General features: G+C 37.0%; 2 protein-coding genes across 8 annotated transcripts; both read right to left on the reverse strand.

Moving 5' to 3' along the window:
- Positions 1–6,017: 6,017 nt before the first annotated feature.
- Positions 6,018–8,834, reverse strand: si:ch1073-340i21.1 (putative uncharacterized protein DDB_G0292636). The gene is made up of 4 exons (XM_039818712.1): positions 8,687–8,834; positions 8,351–8,439; positions 7,886–8,101; positions 6,018–6,190 (listed from the first exon to the last, which is right to left on the reverse strand). Exons 1-4 carry the CDS (start codon positions 8,706–8,708, stop codon positions 6,185–6,187), a joined length of 333 nt encoding a protein of 110 aa, XP_039674646.1. The 5' UTR covers positions 8,709–8,834; the 3' UTR covers positions 6,018–6,184.
- A 946-nt stretch (positions 8,835–9,780) lies between these two features.
- LOC120573880 (cylicin-2) lies at positions 9,781–20,605 on the reverse strand. Of its 7 annotated transcripts, none has more exons than XM_039823819.1 (27): positions 20,522–20,605; positions 19,332–19,489; positions 18,878–18,994; positions 18,244–18,312; positions 15,955–16,054; positions 15,136–15,188; positions 14,968–15,051; positions 14,731–14,823; positions 14,501–14,617; positions 14,107–14,199; positions 13,849–13,897; positions 13,693–13,754; positions 13,550–13,604; positions 13,347–13,459; positions 13,163–13,166; positions 12,678–12,856; positions 12,501–12,584; positions 12,325–12,411; positions 12,106–12,180; positions 11,952–11,996; positions 11,733–11,798; positions 11,305–11,403; positions 11,116–11,214; positions 10,923–11,009; positions 10,784–10,825; positions 10,651–10,695; positions 9,781–10,507 (listed from the first exon to the last, which is right to left on the reverse strand). In XM_039823819.1, exons 1-27 carry the CDS (start codon positions 20,541–20,543, stop codon positions 10,148–10,150), a joined length of 2,457 nt encoding a protein of 818 aa, XP_039679753.1. In that variant the 5' UTR covers positions 20,544–20,605; the 3' UTR covers positions 9,781–10,147. The 7 variants fall into 7 exon arrangements, with proteins under 7 accessions (XP_039679753.1, XP_039679745.1, XP_039679721.1 ...); XM_039823811.1 differs by having other exon boundaries at positions 13,347–13,462; XM_039823787.1 differs by having other exon boundaries at positions 13,693–13,775.
- Between the last annotated feature and the right edge of the window lie 964 nt (positions 20,606–21,569).

The raw sequence follows: 21,569 nt of genomic DNA on the forward strand, positions 1-21,569 counted from the left end.
ATTAGTGTTATGTGGAATTATCATTTCTATATTATTGTAGTGCACTGTATATGCCCAGGGAGATGGAAATTAGAAATTCAAAATATAAAGGTTGGTGTCTCCCCTTTAGTCTACATAAGGTAGGTAGGTAACAACATAGGTTACCACTTTATGTACAACTGTTCATTTATCATACAGACTGAAACTCAACTTCTAATCAATCAGAAAACAAATACACCAAAAATATGAACTAAATACTAAATATAATGTAGGCTATAGCCTATGCATAATTTAAACAAGTCTCCCGAGAAGAAACGGGTATATCTCTCTCTGTCTTGTGGTCAAAGCGGGTGAATTGGACCCCGACAGGATAAATTTCGCGACACACATCTATTAATTTAGCTTCATCACATATTTCTTTTAAAAGCTTAACCTTCCCTTAGTAGTTTAAAAACATTGGGACTAACTATATCATTTTATTTTGACTGTAGTAAAATCACCACACAGAATAAGTTTATAGCCTACTGTTAAAAGCTCTCTAAGTCTTTTAAATAATTGAGTTTTTCTAACTCTATCGGGAGCAGTGTATACATTAATGACAAGGTATTTTTCACCCCTATAATAACAGTCAATCATAAGAAGTCTACCTGGGATTAAATCTCTTCTTCGTATTACAACAACATCATTTGTTTTAAAGAATATACCAACACCATCAGCTTTACTTTCCCCAATAGATATTACACTCTGTCCTTTGTTCCACATATTACACACATCTGCAACGTCGTTACACGTGCTCAGTCTGAGCTCCTGAGTACACAGGATATCAAAGTCTGTGTCTAACAGATATTTCAATTTCTTAGATCTAAAAGATTTAGATTGGATGCCACGAGCGTTCCAGGTGGATATTTTTAAACAGGACATGATGTTTTTGGGGAGAAGCTAAGCCTATGGCGTCGGTTTATCGTCCAGACGTTTATTATCTTTTTTATAGGTTATAGTACGACCTCTTTTCTTTTTAACCTCCTCAAAGGGAAGTTCATTTTGTGACTCTGGAACGGGGAGATCTGGCGTCGGGGAGAACGAGCCAGAGTTGCTATCACTAGATACACAGTCATCATTTTCATGGGAGAGCCACGGGGTGCTGCTGGCTCGCTGACCAACTGTCAGCCCACTCGAGCTGAAGTCAGAACTGGGACTCTCGCTGGCACTTTCATAGCTCTGCTCTTTGCCTTCATCATCATCACTATCACTATCTCCTCTGCCTGCTGCGCTGTGTGTGTGTGTGTGTGTGTGTGTCTGTGTGTGTGCTTGTGGAGTTTAACTCCGAAAAGACAGTTAACCACAGGTTCCCTTTAATCTTATGATGGACATGTGTTGTGTTATTTAAACAAACAATCCGTCAACGGCGAAATAAAAGCCTCTTATGTAAGCCGGAGGTCTTTTAGTCTTTTAGACCTCCGGCTTACAGCGGGGTCTCCGAGTGTGACTGTCTGAGCGCTGAGCTAGCGGCCCCGGCAGGTGCAAGCTGGCGGGCGCGTCATTATATGGAGCTCCGAAAACTCCGAAAACTTTGGAGCAAATTGTCAATTCGGCAAAGATTTTCGCAAGATTGCCTATATTCGAAATCTAAACCGTTCATTTCTCGCCTAAAATGTTCTCAGAAGTGAATTTAGTGATGAATAAGATGGCGAAAATTGTTAAATTTCTATGTAGCCTACTGGAAATCCGACCGTTGAATGCCGAAATTATTGTTGGGATACAGGTGCCGCGAAGTTCATACAAGTTACCAACCAATGCATCCTCCCAAGGTTTCTTTTCGCACTGTCGCCAGGCTGACAGATAGCCACAGCTCTACTGAGCCATCTATTCCTCTAGCTCTGAGTAGTGTCTTCATGATTTTATTATTAAACAATTGGTTTTATTTTAACTAGTCCTTTGAGTTTAGATACTTATATACTTATTTTTATCCTTAATTTCAATTATTTAGTTAGCTAGCTTACCTTCTGTAACAAACTATTACCTGTTTAAAATAATTTTATGCTATTAATTACTTTGTAGTTTAAAACCTTCTAACCCACCCTGATCCTAGGTCTTAAAACTATAGACCTATATCTAACCTTCTTTTTATCCAAATCTTGGAAGGTGGTTGCTAATCAGTTATATTTTCTACATACAACAGTTTATTTGATGTTTCAATATTTTATCCAGAGACACTGGTGAAATTACTAACTTTTAACTGCTCAGACAAAGTCTTGTCTATTCTTGTTTTACTAGATCTTAGTGCTATTTGACACAATTGACATAACTGTAAAGATTAACACTTGGTTGATTAAATTGTCTGAGTTGGTAGGCTATTTCTCTGTGATTCAATTTGTAATGTAATTAATTCAAGACTATATGGGGTTCCTAGTTTGAAATTATTCTTATATATGTTCTCTAGAATAATTAAACACCATTTTATTTGGATACACAATATACTTGTCAATAAACAATCAAATTCAAAGTATTATATAAAATGATATATATTTGTAAATAAAATTATTGTTCTACCCACATATCAGTATATCCTGGTTCCACCACTGTTATTTTTGATAATATATCTTTAATAATAAAAATCAAAATTTTTTTTATTAATTATTTAAAACTAAAATCTTTGTTATTCATATATTGTACCTATTAGGTATAAGTAGTAAGGGTGTTTCACAAAAAATCATATTTCTCTGTATTAGTCTCATTGTCCTGTTAATAATTGAGTTTAGTCTTTACTACAAGTTTGATTTCTGAAGTTATACCCTATGTACTGTGTATCAGGTTTGTGGTACCAGTTTATGTTTCGTACATGATTGTGACTACCTCATTAGTCTTCTCTATTTGTATGTTGTGAGTTGAGTGTTACCTCTCCACTTTTCTTCATAATTGTTAGATTATATACATAAGTAGGACAGCCAGCCAAGCCAGATCCGAGGGGGAGTTCTAGCCCAAAAAGCTACCTCTCCTTATGACCTGTCTCTCTTGTTACCTGTTATACTTACGTGCTATAGTCCTAGACTGCCGGGGACTTCCTTCCTTTGACACACTGAGCTGCTCTCTCCTCTCCTTTCTATTACTGTTTCTATTACTGTTACTATTACTATTACTATTTGTGGCACCCGTCCAAAATGCTTGTTACTAATTGCTTCTGGGAGTTTACTCCCGAGTCCTTATCTTTTTCCAGCGTATTTCTTGAGGTGCACAACCCTGTGCAGCTTCGCCGTGCCTGTACTCTGCAGCTAGCGTCCAATGCTTGCAACCCCTTCTTCTTTATTTTACTGCCCTCCCTCCCTACAATTGTTTTTTAGAGGGATTTTTCCTCGCCACTTCTTCTTTGTTTTTCGGTAAAATGGGCGTGTCAAGAACATTTCCGGGAATCTTATCTGTTCTTGGTGAAATGCGAACTTGTGTATTGGGACAATACTTTGGCAACACAAGATGACGTTTCACAGAGACACAAGAACACAAGTCAATAGAAGAACACAGATTGAGAAACGCCCACTGTTATTGAAAGTAATTTCATTCACCGCAGGGCGGCTGCTTTCAAATGCAGGCGGAGATATCAGAGTCAAGAATGATATTACAAACCTGCACAGTGGTAAGTCTGAATAGGCCACATTATTGTGGAGTGTGAATAATTTAAGGTAATGATATGACTGTTGATGCTGTGATATATTTAATATACATATTGTATCAAAAGTAAAAAGTATTTATTATTCAGAACGTCCCATTTCAGTGTTTTAATATGTAACACCCACCTCTGCATTAACGTGTAAAATAGCATTTTAATGTTAGCTGATCAAGGTGATTTCAACTCTTTCTTCTCTCCCTTGATGACCATGCTGTGTTTTACATCGCAAATAAGTAATTATCAATTCGTTATTGAGTCCAAAAAGTTATTTTTAGTAATGAATAAATCTACATGTCTAGTAAAGTATTTCCACCTTTCAAAATTCTGACATACTTACACAATATCTTCTCTTGTAAGTTACAATGTTAACTTTTTTTTTATACATACTTTTTTATCATTAATAGTGTTATTATTATTATTGTTGGGGGATAAAAGGCTAAGCCTGGAGAAGAATGTGACTCTATAGCTGTTAGCTATGATTAGGAAACAGTGTGTACTCTACATGTAACAATGACCCTCAGGTTAGAGAATGTAGAACAGCTTGTTTGTCATGTCACGTGATTGACTCTGTTTGTTGTTAGTTACAGAATGCCTGAAGGAGATCTCTGGTGTCAACTGAAAACAGATTGGCTTTATGCTGCACACTGCCCGACCCTAATCATTTCTTAATCAAACTCTGTTGTTTCAGAAACCTCTAATAAGAATGGCAATGGTCTCCAACATGGAGAGTGCAGGAAATGGGTCCTGACTCACACGCAAGGCTAAAATAGCAAAACACCACAGGTTGCTTTAATTTGTTAACCATCAGAAAAAAATCTCCTCCACTACTGAAGCAAAATACACTAAAAGAAATTAACCTTAGTCACAAATTGGGTAAAAAAATATCCAAAGATATTTTCTTGTCTCAACATACTGATCTTTTTGTTTGATTCCAGACAGAAGGATGAGCAATGATTATCAGTTGATAGGTGCAGGTGGCTTCTGTCTCTCCCTTACTTTTGGTAAAATTAAACAACTGCACAATGCTATCAAATCATATGGTAGTGTACTGTTGATGTTCACTGTTGTTTCTGGTCGAAAAAAACTTCAAATTCTGTGATATTTTGCTGTATTTTAGAAGAAAGAAACATTATAATTTGGCTTTATTTCATAGTGCGTAGTTCCTGCGGCCCCCATGAGTAATGACAACACTGTCGGCGCGTCCACATGATACGAGCCTTTTGTGACCGCGCACAGTAGCCAAGGAGGACACAGAGGATTAAGAAACACAACACATGGACTCTTCAGAAGAGGTAATTATCTTCACTTGAGTTTCTGCGCAGGAAAGTCACCGGACACCACGATGTTCTGAACATAGCCATACTGAGACATGCAGAGAGAGTTGTGTGGCGCTGATAGTCTTTATTAGCTTTGTAGCAACTCATTTGGCAATGGTTTGAATGTAACGGACGTTCATTAATATCAAAAAGTTACGCACTAAAGCTTTAACAGCAATTCATAATTAACAGGTATTTGTACTGATGTATGGATGCAGAGCAGAATGATACGGTCTATAGTGTCACACACGGCACAGGGAACACTGAACACAGAACAAAAGCAACGGGAGACAAAACATGATCTACAATAATTGCTCACTACACGTATGAGGTTCTGTTTGATCCATACCCTTTTTTTTGGGACCTTATAGCATGTGTTGAAATAGTTTTTTCATTTTTGGCTACACATATTGGATTTTGTGTGGGGGCCCAACAACTAACAATTATTTTTTTTATATTAATCTAAGACTATTTTAGTTATTACAAACAGCCAACCCAATCCCAATTTCCTATAGCCAAAAACTACATTCATACGTTCAAATTGCATGTGATGTCTGTTATGTACGATTGAAGCTTTTCCTCCAGGGTCATTTTGTTGTTTAAACAATTCAACCTGGACCAACACTGTTTTCACTGCATGGATGGCATCTGCTTTAACTCATATTTACTCATGTACAATTTTCAGGTACTGGTTCTTTACTTTATTTCCATTTTACACAACTTTATACTTCATCTCCGATTACACTTCAGAGTGTAACATTGCACATTTTACTATATGTATCGGACAGACATTTAAAAAAAAAAAAAAAAATTATTTCTGTTTTTTCCATTTCAACAAAATTGATTTCAATCAATTACCATGACAAACAACATTGTCTATATTTTTTTGTATTATTAAAATATAAATCTTGAAAATAAAAAACAGCTTTAATCTTGGATTTTTAACTTTAACTGACCTTAAAAATAAATAAAAAAAAACAAAAAAAAAACACTGCCTTCTTGTAGTGCAGAAATATCACTTTATCTGACAGGACTTGATGGGAAAATAAAAACTACAGGCATTTTTTTGACCGAAGATTTACTTTATTGAATCAGCAGATTTCTTTACACAAGACCAGCATGTTTCGGCGACACCAATAAAAGGACAGGGAGAAAAGTTGGTACTACTGTACATTCAACCACACACTCATTTTGTCAACAGACAAGATCATAAGAGATCGAGGAAGAATCATTCCTGAAATGACAAAAAAGGACAATCTGGTTACTGCAGAAAGGGCGAAACGTTTTACAGTATACTGTATATAACAATAGTTATATATGGGTTATTTGTTTCTGTATTTATTTTACATTGTTTTTATGTATGCACCTCCAACCTAGTAAGTGTTACTTACCTGGCAATAAATCTCTTTCTGATTCTGACACATGTAGCATACATATAGAGATTAGTATTGCTTGTGGTTTTGGCATTAGGACTGCTCAGTTTTGGATACAAGTTGAAATAGTTTTACAGTTAGAAGAGACACTCATTTTGAAAGATACTGTATGTATATAAAAGCTTGTCATATCATATTTAAATGTTTGAATCAATAACTCTTAAGTAAGGTTTTTCAATGACTGTAGTGTCACAGTTCATGATCGTTACAAAGTGGAAGAACATCAAATCATCTTCTATACTTGCCTTAGCGGTTAGGTAAACGCTCCTAGCTTTCAGTTCAGCTTTACTGTAGAAATCTTATAAAAACACATTTGTACTTGAACTCCTTAACAATGAGCAGCACCCTGTGTAATCTTCCCTTATAAATTAAGTTACCAGATTGTGACCTCCTTTTTCCAGACTGTACAGTACACTGTTAGTACAAATATTTGCACTGTAAAATGTATTCTAAAGTGTTACCCATTTAGATTTTTTTAAGAAGATCTTAAATGCCACAGCTCCTTCTGTATCTTTAATGGATGAATCTTTGTGGCAGCAGCATGAGCCGTAACAAACACCAAAGTGACATTCATTTTTGGAACAGGGATGTTATGGGGTGTGGTCAGACCATGACACGTATGACTGCAGGGTGTTCACTTTTATGAAGGTGATTAGACAACAACAGCTCCTTTATGGCACTCCTTTATGGCACCCCTTTCTGACCGGTTTCCCTTATCTCCCACCCTGTGCTTGGTTCTTTTGCTTAACCATTTGTATGAAAAAAAAAAAAAAAACGTATTCATACAAATGTGATCAACATGTTTGGAATCTGTTTCCTCTGAATAAAGCTGCAACAATGTTAAAGGAATATAGCCCAAAGGTGATAAGATAGAAGTATGGCTGCAGGTCAACAAGCTAAAAAGTAATCTGGAGATCTGGAAGGTTATTACTTAAAAGTGGGAGCAATAAATTAATGAAAACAGCACAAACACAGGACTGTGTGGTGCGTCACATACGATTTGAACTTTCAACGTTACTCAGGCCTGTTCCACTAGTCTGGTGCATACCAACCTTTGACATGAGGTGTGACAGGCATGTTATCTGTTTAGCTGATTTGTATCTAATTTTGAGAGCTGGGGCAGTGACACACCCCATAAAGTGCTGGAAAATAATTATTTTTGGTAAGATGTTGTCAAGTGGACAGTATATCTTTTGATATTGTGAAACAGAATGGCAGCACGTCCCAGAATCTTATTTTGCCACTTTCCCCTCCCTTTTTTTTTAGGGTTAGGGTTATCCTTGTATGCACATTTATGAAATTGTAGGACCTTAATATTAACATTAACATCAATGTGAGAACACCTTCACAAACTGAACACTGAGGGCTAAAAGTCGCTCTGTGGGTGTTCAGTGTGCCAAACATCCAACACAACAAAGCCCTGTTCACCCAGTAAACTATTTTATATCTAAAATGAAATTAGCTAACAGTCTCTTAAAATTAACTGCAGCACCTACCTCATCACTGCTGCTGGAGGATGAAGAGCCTGATTTCTTGCCCTCCTTCTTTTCCTTTTTCTTCTTGTGCTTCATCTTGTGGTCTTTGCTGTCTTTGTCCTTGGATTTTTCAGACTTATGCTTTTTGTCAGACTTGTCCTCTTTGTCAGACTTGTGCTTTTTGTCAGACTTGTCCTCTTTGTCAGACTTGTCCTCTTTGTTAGACTTGCCACCTTCCTTAAAATGGGAAATGTTAAATAATTCTATTGGTTTAGTCTTAAGGATTGGGTTTGATTCCACTAATTATAAAGAATCGATGTATAGTATGAATTGTGTTGGCTGCAGTGTATTGTATTAAAAAACAAACAGCTACAAAGTAATTGCCAAATTCTACTTCTCAGCCTACATCTGAAACCATAGATATAGATATAGAACTACACCTGGAACACCTCTGTGCATCTTTGTTAGAATGTACAAAAATCCTACCTTGTCCTTGTCCTTCTTCTTCTGCCAGGGCAAATTAAACTCATCCTTCTGAGCAGCCTCCTTCTTCACCTCATCTTCCTGACCTAAAGCTGCACACATGCAAAAGAGACAGATGGTAAACAGAATCTGAGAGACACAGCAGGGGACAGCTACACATCCGATACACATTTGGGTTTTGTTTCTAAAGCATATATTGGAAAATTAATTAAGGTAAACATGCCTGCAGTCTTCAACTCTAGTTACCAAGAAAAATGCCGTTAAAGTCAAATAAACAAACATTAGCCTATAGCCTAATTCAAGGTTTCCTCATGAATAGCAACATCATTTTGAGCCTACCTGAAGACAAGTCGAAAGACATTTTGTTGACTCTGTTCGTAAAATTTCCCAAACAGGTGACTAAAGAAGGAGGGGACCGGCTGCGTTTTATCCTTTTCTCACACCGGAAACAGATTAACCGCACCTAAACCATGCGACGTAGCTACACACGTCATTCAAACACTGCCCCGCTGGGTAAAACCTTAATTTTACAGTTAGGGTTAAACATTCATTTTTATGGAGACCTAATGTCCTCATGCTACGTTCTAAGTACAGGTGGATATAGCAGTTAGCTACTTCCTATGACAAGCGCAAGTTGTAACCCATCTACCTAGTAGTAGGCTAGGCTACATCCACCACATCAGCTACCACTAACGTTACACCACTGAGTAGAAGTATGACGCAGCACACAATGGAAACAAGTTGCACATTGTAGGTGCATACTTAAGTAGTAGGCCTATATTTCACCACTGGTTGTGAAATCATTTATTTAAATGTTTATATATATAATTATATATTCTTTGGGAAGTTACAATATTATAATTTTTAAAGATGAATTATTGTTGCTGGTGGATAAAAGGCTAAGCCTGGGGAGAAGGGTGTGACGCTGTTGCTATTGATGTTCTTGATGATGATAAAATACTGGGGAAAAGTGTATACTACTTTTGGGATCCATGTAGGGTCCATCTAACAAGGAAAACTGATGTCAGAGAACCTAAAACAGCTTGTATGTCATGTCATTACCAGCTGATGTCATTTTAAAGTTATAGTACGCTAACACCAAGACAAAGTATTAAAACTGTGGGAGAAAGCACCCTTATTGTAGTGTGCAGGCTGTAAATAAAGCAACCCTTTATTTCCAGTTAGTATTTCACTGGTACAAAATGTTTACACTGTCATTTGCAGACTATAATATTTTAGTAAAACATATATGTTAGAGGCTTTATTCTCATTCCCCTCTTTCTTTAGATACACCAGCACAATACACATCTGCATCCAAAGCCAACAAATAGCTCCAGTGGCCATAATGTTAGTTCTTGCTCTGTACATGAAGAACCGGAGATGTAGCAGTACCTGAAGGTAGCATAGGAAGTAAAGACAGGAAACAAAACAAATGAAATCACATTGTTTTATTCAGCAAAGCAAGGATTTTGAATTATTTCATGTGATTGTGAATTGATATTTCTGCCACTAATGTGCATTTTCTTACCAATTAAAAAGTATTGCCTATATATATATATATATATATATATATATATATATAGTCATTTATCATGGTATCATTTTCTTCCTCAACTTAAAATGTTTTATCATGTCGCAATGCATCTTTATATAGTAACCTCTCATCATAATATTCATGCATAAAATCAGGGTGATAAGAACATCATTAGAGCATATGACATCACACAGCCTTCAGTGTCGTGTAAGCCATACTTTTTAAAGAAATACACAACATCTATTTTGATCTATGACATCTCATTATTAGTAAGGCTTGGCGCCTCTCAATACGTCACTAGAGTTGAGGTGCGAGGTGGAACGGGTCGCTCCGTCTCCAAACCTCCTTGTGCTCGCCATCAGAGACTCCATGGGGCTGGGAGGTCTGCGAATGGGAGCCCTATCTCCCATACTCAGTAAAGAGCCAGAGGCAGAGAGCTTGGAGAAAGCTGAAGGACTCAGAGGATCCAGCTTCACCATGGGTTTGGACGGGAGTGACACGAAGGAGACAGAAGTAGAAGAACCACCAGGCTTAGAGTAGCTGTCACCGGGAGCTGAAAGGCTGCCACCAACTGAGCTTGAAACTTCAGTTTTTGGCAGGCCACTTTGCTCACCATCAGGGCTTTCCTGGAATGAAATCAACAGCTGTTATTTAAAAAGGTTAACCATACAAAAGGACATCTTAGATGGAAAATATCTGCTTGACCCAATGTAATGCTTGTAATCACCCATAATATTTTTCAAATCCTTTATATTAGGAACAAACTTACAATCTTTTTCTTCTTGTCAGTTTCACTTCCTGATGAGCCCGAACTCTGAAGGCCAAACAGTAAGAAAAAAGTCAGTCTTTTCACCTTCACATTAGATATAATCTGATGGTATCCCATGTCATGAGTAAATTACCTTTTTATTTTTCTTGTCACTGTCACTAGAACTGCTGGAGTCCTGCTCAAATATAAAGCATGGAAACACTCTATCATCTATCTATTTTAAACAAAAAAATAGCATAAATGTTTTCTTATCACACACTACTGTACATTACCTTCTTTTTGTCGTCCTTCTTTTTCTTCTTCTTGTCTTTCTTCTTTTTCTTCTTCTTGTCATCATCACTGCTAGATGAATCTGAGTCCTTGGTGGATGTAAATATGGTAATTGTGTTAATCTATTGCCTTTTTATCCCCCAAAAAAGACATCTTAGAAAATAGCACTTATACAACACATCCACTTTGTTTTACCTTTTTCTTGTCTTTCTTTTTCTTCTTCTTATCCTTCTCTTTCTTCTTGTCTTTCTTCTTTTTCTTCTTGTCATCATCACTGCTAGAAGAATCTGAGTCCTTGATGGATGCAAATATGGTAAGTGTGTTTATTTTTGCCTTTTATTTTTTTATTTTTCTGTAAAATACAACACATTGACTTTGTTTTACCTTTTTCTTGGCTTTCTTTTTCTTCTTCTTATCCTTCTTCTTTTTCTTCTCATCGTCATCACTAGAAGAATCACTGGAGGAGTCAGAAGAAGAAGAGTCCTGGACAGAAAATGATGATAAGACATAAAATTGCATTCATACAGCACTAATTACACAGTGGTGATGTACCCTTCTGTTGTGAGTTGGAAGAAATAAAAAGTGTTGGTCTAGTGATTACAGCCCGCATGCACGCTGACATGGTGATTCAGCTGTTTCACTTCAATCTTTCTACCATTGACCAAAGAGCATCAATAGTACGTTTTTTGCAGAAAATGTCGCTGAGTTGTCAATGACCAGCAGCTTCATTGCTAATATCCTCAAAAGTAACTTTTGTAACTCATAATCAACCAAAAAACAGGAGTGGAAAACAAAAGATGACAAGTTCTCACCTTCTTTTTCTTTTTCTTCTTATCCTTCTTCTTCTTCTTCTTCTTATCTTTCTTCTTCTTCTTCTTCTAAAGTCAAAAAAGGACAAATACTCTTGATGCATTTTGCTGCTGTTTATCTCTGTTAACTGTTGTTGTAAACCGGTAAATACCGGTAAATAATTCATATAATAGGGAAAAGTACATTAGTGTGTTTGTGTGTGTGTTTGTGTGTGATCTCACCTTGTCATCATCACTATCCGAGGTAGAGGAGGAAGAGCTGGACTTCTAGAAAAGGATATCAGTCAGTCAGTCAGTCACAGAAGTGCATCCTAGTTCATTAAGACACCCGATATATTTGCAATATTGTAACTGTATAGTGTCAGATAAATCATACCTTTTTCTTCTTCTTCTTCTTTTTCTTCTTCTTCTTCTTCTTCTTGTCATCCTCACTGTCAGATGAGGAAGAGTCCTAGGACAGAAGTACGGTAGATAGTTAATAACACAAATGTTTAAAATGTAATTCATATATTAATGTTTCATTGTTTTCATTACGTAGTCTAATAAAACAGTTATTGTTGAATAAGCTGCTGTATTATGGGAAATGTGTACATACCTTCTTCTTCTTCTTCTTCTTCTTCTTCTTCTTCTCCTTCTTCTTCTTCTTGTCATCTTCACTATCAGAGGAGGAAGAGCTGGAATCCTGTAAAGAGAGAGACAAGGATGACCTAATGACATTAAACAGCACAAGTACAAACATTTTATATACAGAGCTGTTGTGAAGGCACACACCTGCTTCTTCTTCAGCCACTTATTTTTCTTCTTCTTGTCCTCTTCACTATCAGAGGACGAAGACGAGGAGGAAGGGCAGGACTCCTGTAAGGAGAGAGAAAGCCGAAGATTATATAATAACATTAAGCAGCACAAGTACAAAAGTGATATATTCAGAGGTGTTGTAAAGGCACACACTTTGTCCTTCTTCTTCTTCAGCCACTTATATTTCTTCTTCTTGTCCTCTTCACTATCAGAGGATGAGGAGGAGGCACAAAGCTTATCCTTCTTGTTCTTCACCTTCTTTTTCTTTTTCTTGTCATCTTCGCTGTCTGAGGAGGAGCTATCAGATGAAGAAGAGGAGCTGGACGAGTCCTGTAGATCAAATCAAATACGATGATATGATATCCACATAATAATTCAATGAGAAAGGCACACTCACATTCTCACTTATGGACAATTTTGAGTTTTTTATTCACCCAGCCTGCACACAGCAACACTCATCGGTTTTGAACAAATAAACTAAATTCACAGTGTGCCGTTAAAATAAATAACAAAAAGGCAACATAAGATATATACAGGCCTATTTATATGTCTGATGCAATTTAAAAACAGTAACATCTACAGTCTTTTTTGTCCATATCACTGTCTGAGGATGAATCAGATTCCTGTAGCAAAAAAACTTTTCTTTTTACACTGTGAATTCTGATCTTAAATATCTTGTAACATAACTACATTACGCAATGGTGATGATGCACTAAGAAAACTGTAAAGCCCATTGAAAAAGCTGCATTCATTTTTATTTTGTTTAAAGGGAGTAGAGTCTAATGCATTCTCTTTACAGCAGCATTCACATATCATGATCACCTTTTTCTTCTTCTTCTTCTTCTTCTTCTTCTTATCCTTCTCCTCACCTCCTTCTCCCTCATCATCACTCAGGTGGCCTTCCTCAGTACCAATAGGGAATGCTTTTGCTCCCCCTGCTGGACAGGAAACACCATTACAACCAAAACAACAACACTTTTTCCAAGCCTCAACCTCTGCTTGACTTGTCCAAGTAGCCCACATACCTGCCGATCCAGAGGACAGTTTGCCTTCTTCTGTGGCTTTAAGCTCTTTCTTGGCCTGTTGTGACAAAAAAACAACAACAATGATTTCTGGTGGATTTGTGCATACATGTGTTGCATGCATTCAGTGCGTGTGAGTATTTCACCTTGTCAGCAACTTCATCTTTCTTTTTATCTCCATCAGCACATGGTCCTGCAAGCTCACTATCTGCAGAGGAGTCCAGCAGTACTGCATCAACCATATCAACAGGTTTGGTTGCAATTGCAGTTGTGATTCATATTTATGATATAGAAATACTCACCAATTGCTAAAAGAGCAGTAGCACTGCAGAGCTCATTCTGCTCTTCGTCCTGTGGAAGATCACAAATACAATCAAGCTCAGGCAAATGTAGATACTGTTCATACTTGGTGCATAACATAATGAAAACTAAGCGTCCTGTATGTAGAAAACCAAAAAAGAAAAAAGGGACCTGACTCAGCATTTCTACAATAAGTGAAATGGATTGTGAGTTCAATCCTGAAAACCTTCTCATTCATTTAGAGACTTCAGGAATTTTACCTTTTTCTTATCCTTCTTCTTTTTCTTGTCCTTCTTCTTTTTCTTATCTTTATCACTGTCAGAAGATGAAGATGCTGATGAAGAGCTGGAATCCTGTGTCAATGAAAATAAATAGTATAATCGTCATAGATAAAGAATCTGTTTGCCAATCATGCAACAATGTGTTATTTATTATAATTATTATTATTTATTCAGCAACACAAGTCTTTTAATACACAATGATGTCATTAGCAAGGAAACATACATTACGTGATTCATTGTAATTGTAAATGTGTTACTGTATACTTCCTAATTTACACATATATATAATAATATAATAATAGCAGCACTTTTTATACTCAGAAGCAAGCTCAGTTGGACAAATGACAAAAAAATCAAATTCACATTGCTTTACCTTTTTCTTGTCTTTCATTTTCCTTTTCTTCTTGTCCTTTTTCTTCTTTTTCTTTTTGTCATCGTCGCTGTCAGAGGAGGATGATGAAGAGCTATCTGAGGAAGAGGAGCTGGAGGCCTTTGAAAAGAGAAACAAAACAATTAACGTATCAGTTTAGATCATTACACAGACAGGCAGTTGACACCCAATATATTTGCAATATTGTAACTGTATAGTATCATAAATCATACCTTTTTCTTCTTTTTCGTCTTCTTTTTCTTCTTCTTCTTCTTCTTCTTGTCATCCTCACTGTCAGAGGATGAACTGTCAGATGAGGAAGAATCCTGGGACAGAAGTACAGTAGATAGTTAATAACAAAAAGGTTGAAATTGTAATTCATATATTAATGTTTCATTGTTTTCATTAAGTAGTCTAATAAAACAGTTATTGTTGAATAATCTGCTGTATTATGGGAAATGTGTACATACCTTCTTCTTCTTTTTCTTCTTCTTCTTGTCCTTCTTATTCTTCTCTTTCTTCTTGTCATTCTCGTCATCTGATGAGTCAAAATCCTGAAGCAAGAAAAGGATAGAAATTCTATAATGACAAGTTTAACAGCAAACAGCATGTTTTAAAATGTTTGATTTCTCTCTTACCTGGCTCATCTTCAGACCTTCTGCATTCTGCTGTTCCATTTGGCCATCAGGAGCTGAAAACATTACATATGTTAAAATGGAAAGCATCTGATTTTTTTTTTTAAGTTCCATGCATTGTCAGCTGACAGATATCTATATCATAAAATAGTTCTAAATTGCATACTAAACAATAAATTACAATGTGAGTAATGAAGTTTTCATTAACAGGGTTCCAAAAACACAGACAATTATTTCACTACTAATGACCATATGGGCGTTAATAAAAATCAGAAAGTGCATGTCAAAGGTTGAATGACAACCCAAGTGGTTGCTCACTCTCTTTTGTGTCACCGTATATTTAAATTGTCTGTCCATTATGACCAGAAAATGTGTAATTGTGGGGGTCAGGTAGGGCTGGGTACCGAATTCAATACTTTTTAGGCACCGATCAAATTGCCTCTAAAGCATCGAAAAATGCCTTGTCATTCGATATCCAATTTCAATACCAAAGGAGTAAATCTCATCAGCGTCAGTGAGCCAATAAGCATGCAGCATGCTGGAAAAAATCTACGTTATGTTAAACGGCAGCAGACAAGATGGAATGAACTTCTAGCAAAGAACATTAGAAATGATTGTTTAAGATTTTGGAGTACAAGCATACATATCAAACGTAACATAACATACATAACCAATATCACACAAAGTGGGAAAATGATATGCAATATACATGATTTCATAAAGGAGAATGTACAGAGCCTGGAAATTATCCTCACCGGACTTGATATCTAAAAACATGAACCAGTTTCACAATGCAAATGAGAAATGCTGTGTTCCACTTACCAGATGTGCTAACACTGTCCCAGCCGTACTCTTTCTTCTCATCCTTGTTGTTGTTGTTGTTGTTCTTCTTTTTCTTCTTCTTCTTCTTCTTCTTGTTATCCTGCAAGGGCATGTTGATTCTTTCAAATGTTGTTTTTAGATGTTTTAAAACTTCAACTGTATGTGTCCTCGTGTATGAAGCTTGTTTGCAAAGTGACTGTTGCATTTGTAAATATATATAAAGATAAAGTAATTAGCATTAGGGTTGGGTGTCAGCTACTAGTAATATATTACGAATGATCTGCCTTCAATACAGTCAGATAACAAACATCCTGTTACTGTGGACATGCAGCCAAAACCAACACGGATAATGATGTGCACAGACTGCATACATGGCTATTATTACACACATACTGTAAGCATTAGCATACAATTGTCTTGACTTGCTGTGGTAGATATAGAAGGTGTTTCACACATTGTCAATGGGTGTGTTCCTCTCCTGTCAGATACCGCCTATCAGCTATCAGGACATTAAAGCCTCTGCCTACAGCTCAGGAAGAAATGCATTCCAGTGTTATACACACATACTTTTCAGCCGTTCTGCTCATGTGTTGTTTTTGTGCCTTAAAGCTTCTAAATGCTAACTGGTAATGTGAACCAATGGGTGGTAACGTGTGTGGAATGCAAACTTCGTGTATAATGTTTGTGAACAGAGGACAGAAAGAGCTGAGTAACTCACGACGCTGAAGTTGGCTTCCGATTCGCAGCTTCCGATTCTGCAGTTAAGGGGAAATTTAAGGGAAACTGCTGACCACATTGGATCAGGTCCAGATCCAAAACCACTGTACCTAGACTTGTCAAATCTGGACTAAATTATCCCAGAGAGGCTAAAGATTCTTAAAAACACAGTTTCAGATTTGTGAAAGCTTTATTCTATTTGTTAAAGTGCAAAAGAGGGGGATTTCACAGTTTTTTTTTCATATGTAGACCACATCAGACTCTATAAGAATAAGAAGAATAAGTGAATTCTTCCTTTATTGCATTTTCACAAATATAATAAAGCTTTCACTTATCTGAAACTGTGTTTTTAAGAATATTTAGCCTTTCTGGGATAATTTAGTCCAGATTTGACAAGTCTAGGTACAATGGTTTTGGATCTGGACCTGGTCTAATGTGGTCTACATATGAAAAAACTGTAAAAGTCTCAGCTTTAATTTTTCCCTTAAATGTCCCCTTAACTGCCGAATTGGAAGCCACCTTCAGCGTCAGATTTGATAAGTCTAGGTATAGTGGTTTTGGATCTGGACCTGGTCCAATGTGGTCTACATATGAAAAAACTGTAAAATCTCCCTTTATTACATTTTCACAAATAGAATAAAGTTTTCACAAATCTGAAACTGTTTTTAAGAATCTTTAGCCTCTCTAGGATAATTTAGTCCAGATTTGACAAGTCTAGGTACAATGGTTTTGGATCTGGACCTGGTCTAATGTGGTCTACATATGAAAAAACTGTAAAAGTCTCAGCTTTAATTTTTCCCTTAAATGTCCCCTTAACTGCCGAATTGGAAGCCACCTTCAGCGTCGTGAGTAACTCGCTTTTCCTGAGTCTCCACCTATGACCTCAGAAAAACATCACGCCATCATGCTGCAGTCACTTAAAGCCAAATGTTACTGAACGAGACAAAAAGGTGAAATACTTTAATGGCTAATCTTTGGCTCAGAGCTATTTGAAAAGCTGAAACAGTTGACAAATCAGCCCTGGGGAAGGTTGATGTGCTTATCCCTTAACTTGCCAAAAGACACAATAAAAGCTCACTTTTTAGACTTCTAAATACAGTCAATTTGACAGCCATTCCGCCCTAAATATTCTCTTTACAGACTATATTGTTAGCTTTGACAATATCCTCACCTGAGGCAGTGACATAGTTAGAAATGACTATCAATCCCCCATATGCTGATGTGAAATTGTTTGTGCACATTGACTTAATTTAGCAATGCTGCAGGACAGATTTGTGAAGAATTTACAAAACTGCACTGTAAAACCATCACTTCTACAGTCTCTTTAACACATTTAAAGGAAATGTGTTGGCTTCAACTGAAAAAATACTGGGAGCTGTACATCAAGCGTACATCACCTTGACAAAGATCAGTGCAAACAATAGATTTTCCTCGTCATGAGTGTCGGTCAAGGGGCTCTTTGGTATTGAAAGGTATGTGATGACAGCAACTTGTGTGTGACACGTTAGAGCAAAGCAGGAGTTGCATGCAAGCAATATGTCATCATTGAGCGTCACTTATGCCACAACTTACCTCACTGTCACTGTCTGAGGAGCTGCTGGAGGAAGAAGAAGAGGAGGAAGATGATGCCGAGCTGGAATCCTGCGTACACATTAAACAGGTTTATTTATTCCTTTCTTTGTTGGTGAAAGATGTAAATGAGAATCTAAATGAATGAGTCACTAAAAACACACTGAAGCGAGGCTTTGTCATAGCCGCCTAGAGAAGGTGCTCATGGCGGCAGAAGGGAGGGGCTCTTCAAGCACTTAGCAACACACTAAAGAAATGGACACAAGCATTTTACCAACCAAAAAAACCCACCGGAGCACACACACACGCCCATATCAAATTTCTAGTTTTTTCCTGTTTGACTGGCTTTTTCTAGGTGCAGCCCACACTGAACTCCACTGTCATTAGTCAGAAGATCTCATGATTTCTGCCTCACATGTGTAGCTTCCAATCAAGGCGCCACCCTTAAGAAACCACGAAGTCAACTGACTTCTTTGTCAACTGACCTGATTTCATCATGTAACTACTGTCAGCCCTGTCCCAACATAGTCTGTGCAACTTTCACACTGAGTTTTTAAGAAAATACTTAAGAAATGGTAAAAGCACTCAAGAGTGAATATTACTTTTTTTATGAAGATAAGCTTTTTGAGACACATACTTTCTTCTTCTCCTTCTTCTTCTTCTTCTTTAGCTGTTTCTTCTTCTTGTCTCTCTTGCCGATACCCTCGTCCTCGCTGTCCGAGGACGACAGAGAGCTGTCAAATGAGTTCAACTCCTGGTGAAAAGAGAAATCAGAGATTATATTCTACTGTGTCTTTCACAATCTTTAGAATTCAAACTGGAGCGGGCGCCCGGATAGCTCAGTTGGTAGAGCGGGCGCCCATATGTAGAGGTTTACTCCTCGACGCAGCGGAAAAAAAGAAATTAAATATGGTGAAAATAATTACACATAAACAGAACAGACAAGCATTACAGTAACACTGTTCTTTACTGTAATGCAGTAATGATTTCATGAATTAATAACTAACTATAACTATAGCTAATGAATAACAAAGTATCTTGACTATTTGGTGTCAAATCATCATGGGCCCATGCACCTTTGGTTTGCTTACCTGTCCATCTTTTGCCCCTGCCGGGTGTCCAGATTGACTCTTGGTTCCCTCTACCTTGCCCAGGTCTGCGGGCTGGTCTGCTTCAGCCAGTGGCTGCAAACCACCAGGAGGGACTGTCGCTGGCTGCTGGACACCTGCCGCGCCGGCTCCAGCTAGAGCTACGCAGTACAGGGTGACAGGAGACAAACCAATTACTCTGATCTCTTTTTTTTTTTTTTTTTTTTTTTATAAATGTGGAATCCTAAACTCTTCTTTTTTTTTCACCATGCAGGCTGCTCTTCCTTTATTATCCCACTTCCTTAAACTGACAGCCAGATTAAAAACATAGAGGAGTACAAATCAAACATACCGTGCTAAATCAATGAAATTGTGTCTGCATGAAATTGTGCCTGCATCAGGTCCACAACCCAACAACTCCTCGTCATCCCCCGGTCACGCCTAAAAACCAGAGGGGACCGAGCCTTTTCTGTAGTAGCCCCCAAACTCTGGAATTCCCTCCCAACCCATATCAAATCCTGTAATACAACTGCTAGTTTTAAATCAAATCTGAAGACGCATTTTTACTCTCTTGCTTTTAACTCCCTTTGATTCCTAGTGTTTTTTCTTTTCTTTTTTAAGATTCAGAGCTATGAACTGAACTTATCTTTTTTATATCTTTTTGTATTTACAAACGGTGTTCCATTGTTGTTTTATTCTATGTTACATTATTTGATTCTTCCTTTGCCTAACTATATTCATGGTACCTCGCACATGTGATTATGTATCTTTAAGGCATACTGTTTCTGCCTTCCCTGTTCTACCTGTAAAGCACTTAAGGTCAACTGTTGTTTGTTTAAATGTGCTATACAAATAAAATGACTTGACTTGACTTGCATGCAGATTGATTACTTTTTGGTGCCCTTTGCCATAAATCTAGCACACTGCTTGACTATTACAACAATTCAGAAAAGTGACACACCATTAACAGTAAAATGAAAGAAGACAAAGTCTTCGTTTTATGTAAAAAGTCTATATCTGTCATAGAAATAGCTCTATAAAACAGTAACAAATGGATCATTAATTTTCTTCCTGAAATGATTGTTGTCTGATAAGTAAGAGATGGACCACAATGCAATTAAGCCCACACACATCAAACTATAAACTAAGTACATTGTTAAAGCAATCATAGTATAAAAAAAAAGATAACAAACCTTTGGGGAGGGTGGACTCCATTTAGGTCCAGACTTCTCCTCTGTCCAGGAACATACGTCTCATCTGACAGACAGACCTGTGCACTTTATTAAAAGGTGTTTGTGTGAGTGTGTGTGGAGTATGACAGTTGTGGGTGGGGAAACAGGGAAAGTGTCAAAACTTCCAAAATAAGAGAGACTTCCCTTCACAAGTTTCAAAATAAAAAAGAAACTTTTAAAGAATAGATTTAACATTACTAAAGGGTACTCATTATATATATTAGGCTATGTGCCACCTCCACTGTTTTCATTAATAATCTCTGTTATTTGTGTTACGACAATTGACAGATTCAATGCTTTTATTTCACAGATTATTTTTATAGAGTGTTTTATTTTAAAAGCATCGTTTGGCATCCAGTGTGTCTGTTATATCTGACTTGCAGCTAAAATAACTGGTCCAACCGTTCTAATACATGATGCCAATAATAGTGCCATAATGGCTGTTTTTACTGCCTACAGTGACAGGACCATAGACAGTAAAATTAAGGACAGGACAGTAACCAACCTGCATAGTTTGTGAGTAGGCCTACAAACTCGCGGTAGGCCTAGTTTTACTGCTTAACAGGTCCATAACAATTGAAAAAAATGGTAGGCTACTCACTTTAGTCTGTAGTAATCATGTGCAAACTACAAAATATAAAGTGAACACCTAAATCAATCATATTATGCTGTATGTCGCCTCCCAGAGGATATTCAGAGTTCAAACCATAGACAGTAAAGGTTCAAACCACTGGGTAGCATAATATTCTACTTCGATTTTTTTGTTCCTTTCCAGCTTCCATAGTTTGACAGCTGAGTAAAGTCAGCGCAATTTCGGAAATGGGATTTTATTATCAAAATAAAAGTAAGGATGTTACAATTTCAATGAAAAATCCAAAAAAACAACAAACATGGGATCGTACAGAACTACAAAATAGCATATGAAATACGTAGATGTCTCATTAGATGTAATAGAGAAACATAAGATACTAATATATTAAATATTTAAATTAACTACTTAAATTGAAAA

The sequence above is a fragment of the Perca fluviatilis genome, chromosome 2, assembly GCF_010015445.1.
Source record: "Perca fluviatilis chromosome 2, GENO_Pfluv_1.0, whole genome shotgun sequence".
NCBI classification, from domain to species: Eukaryota; Metazoa; Chordata; class Actinopteri; order Perciformes; family Percidae; genus Perca; species Perca fluviatilis.

Excerpts from the sequence above, each read along its gene's own strand:
- si:ch1073-340i21.1 (XM_039818712.1), bottom strand. The coding sequence starts at position 8,708 with ATGTCTTTCGACTTGTCTTCAG. Across the intron at positions 8,440-8,686 it reads GTCTTTCGACTTGTCTTCAG|CTTTAGGTCAGGAAGATGAG; the intron begins GTAGGCTCAAAA and ends GCATGTGTGCAG. Across the intron at positions 8,102-8,350 it reads AGAAGAAGGACAAGGACAAG|GAAGGTGGCAAGTCTAACAA; the intron begins GTAGGATTTTTG and ends TCCCATTTTAAG.
- LOC120573880 (XM_039823775.1), bottom strand. The coding sequence starts at position 20,543 with ATGGAGTCCACCCTCCCCAAAG. Across the intron at positions 12,585-12,677 it reads TGAAGAAGAAGAAGGACAAA|GAGTCCTGCCCTTCCTCCTC; the intron begins GTGTGTGCCTTT and ends CTCTCCTTACAG. Across the intron at positions 11,404-11,732 it reads AGAAGAAAAAGAAAAAGAAG|GACTCTTCTTCTTCTGACTC; the intron begins GTGAGAACTTGT and ends TTTTCTGTCCAG.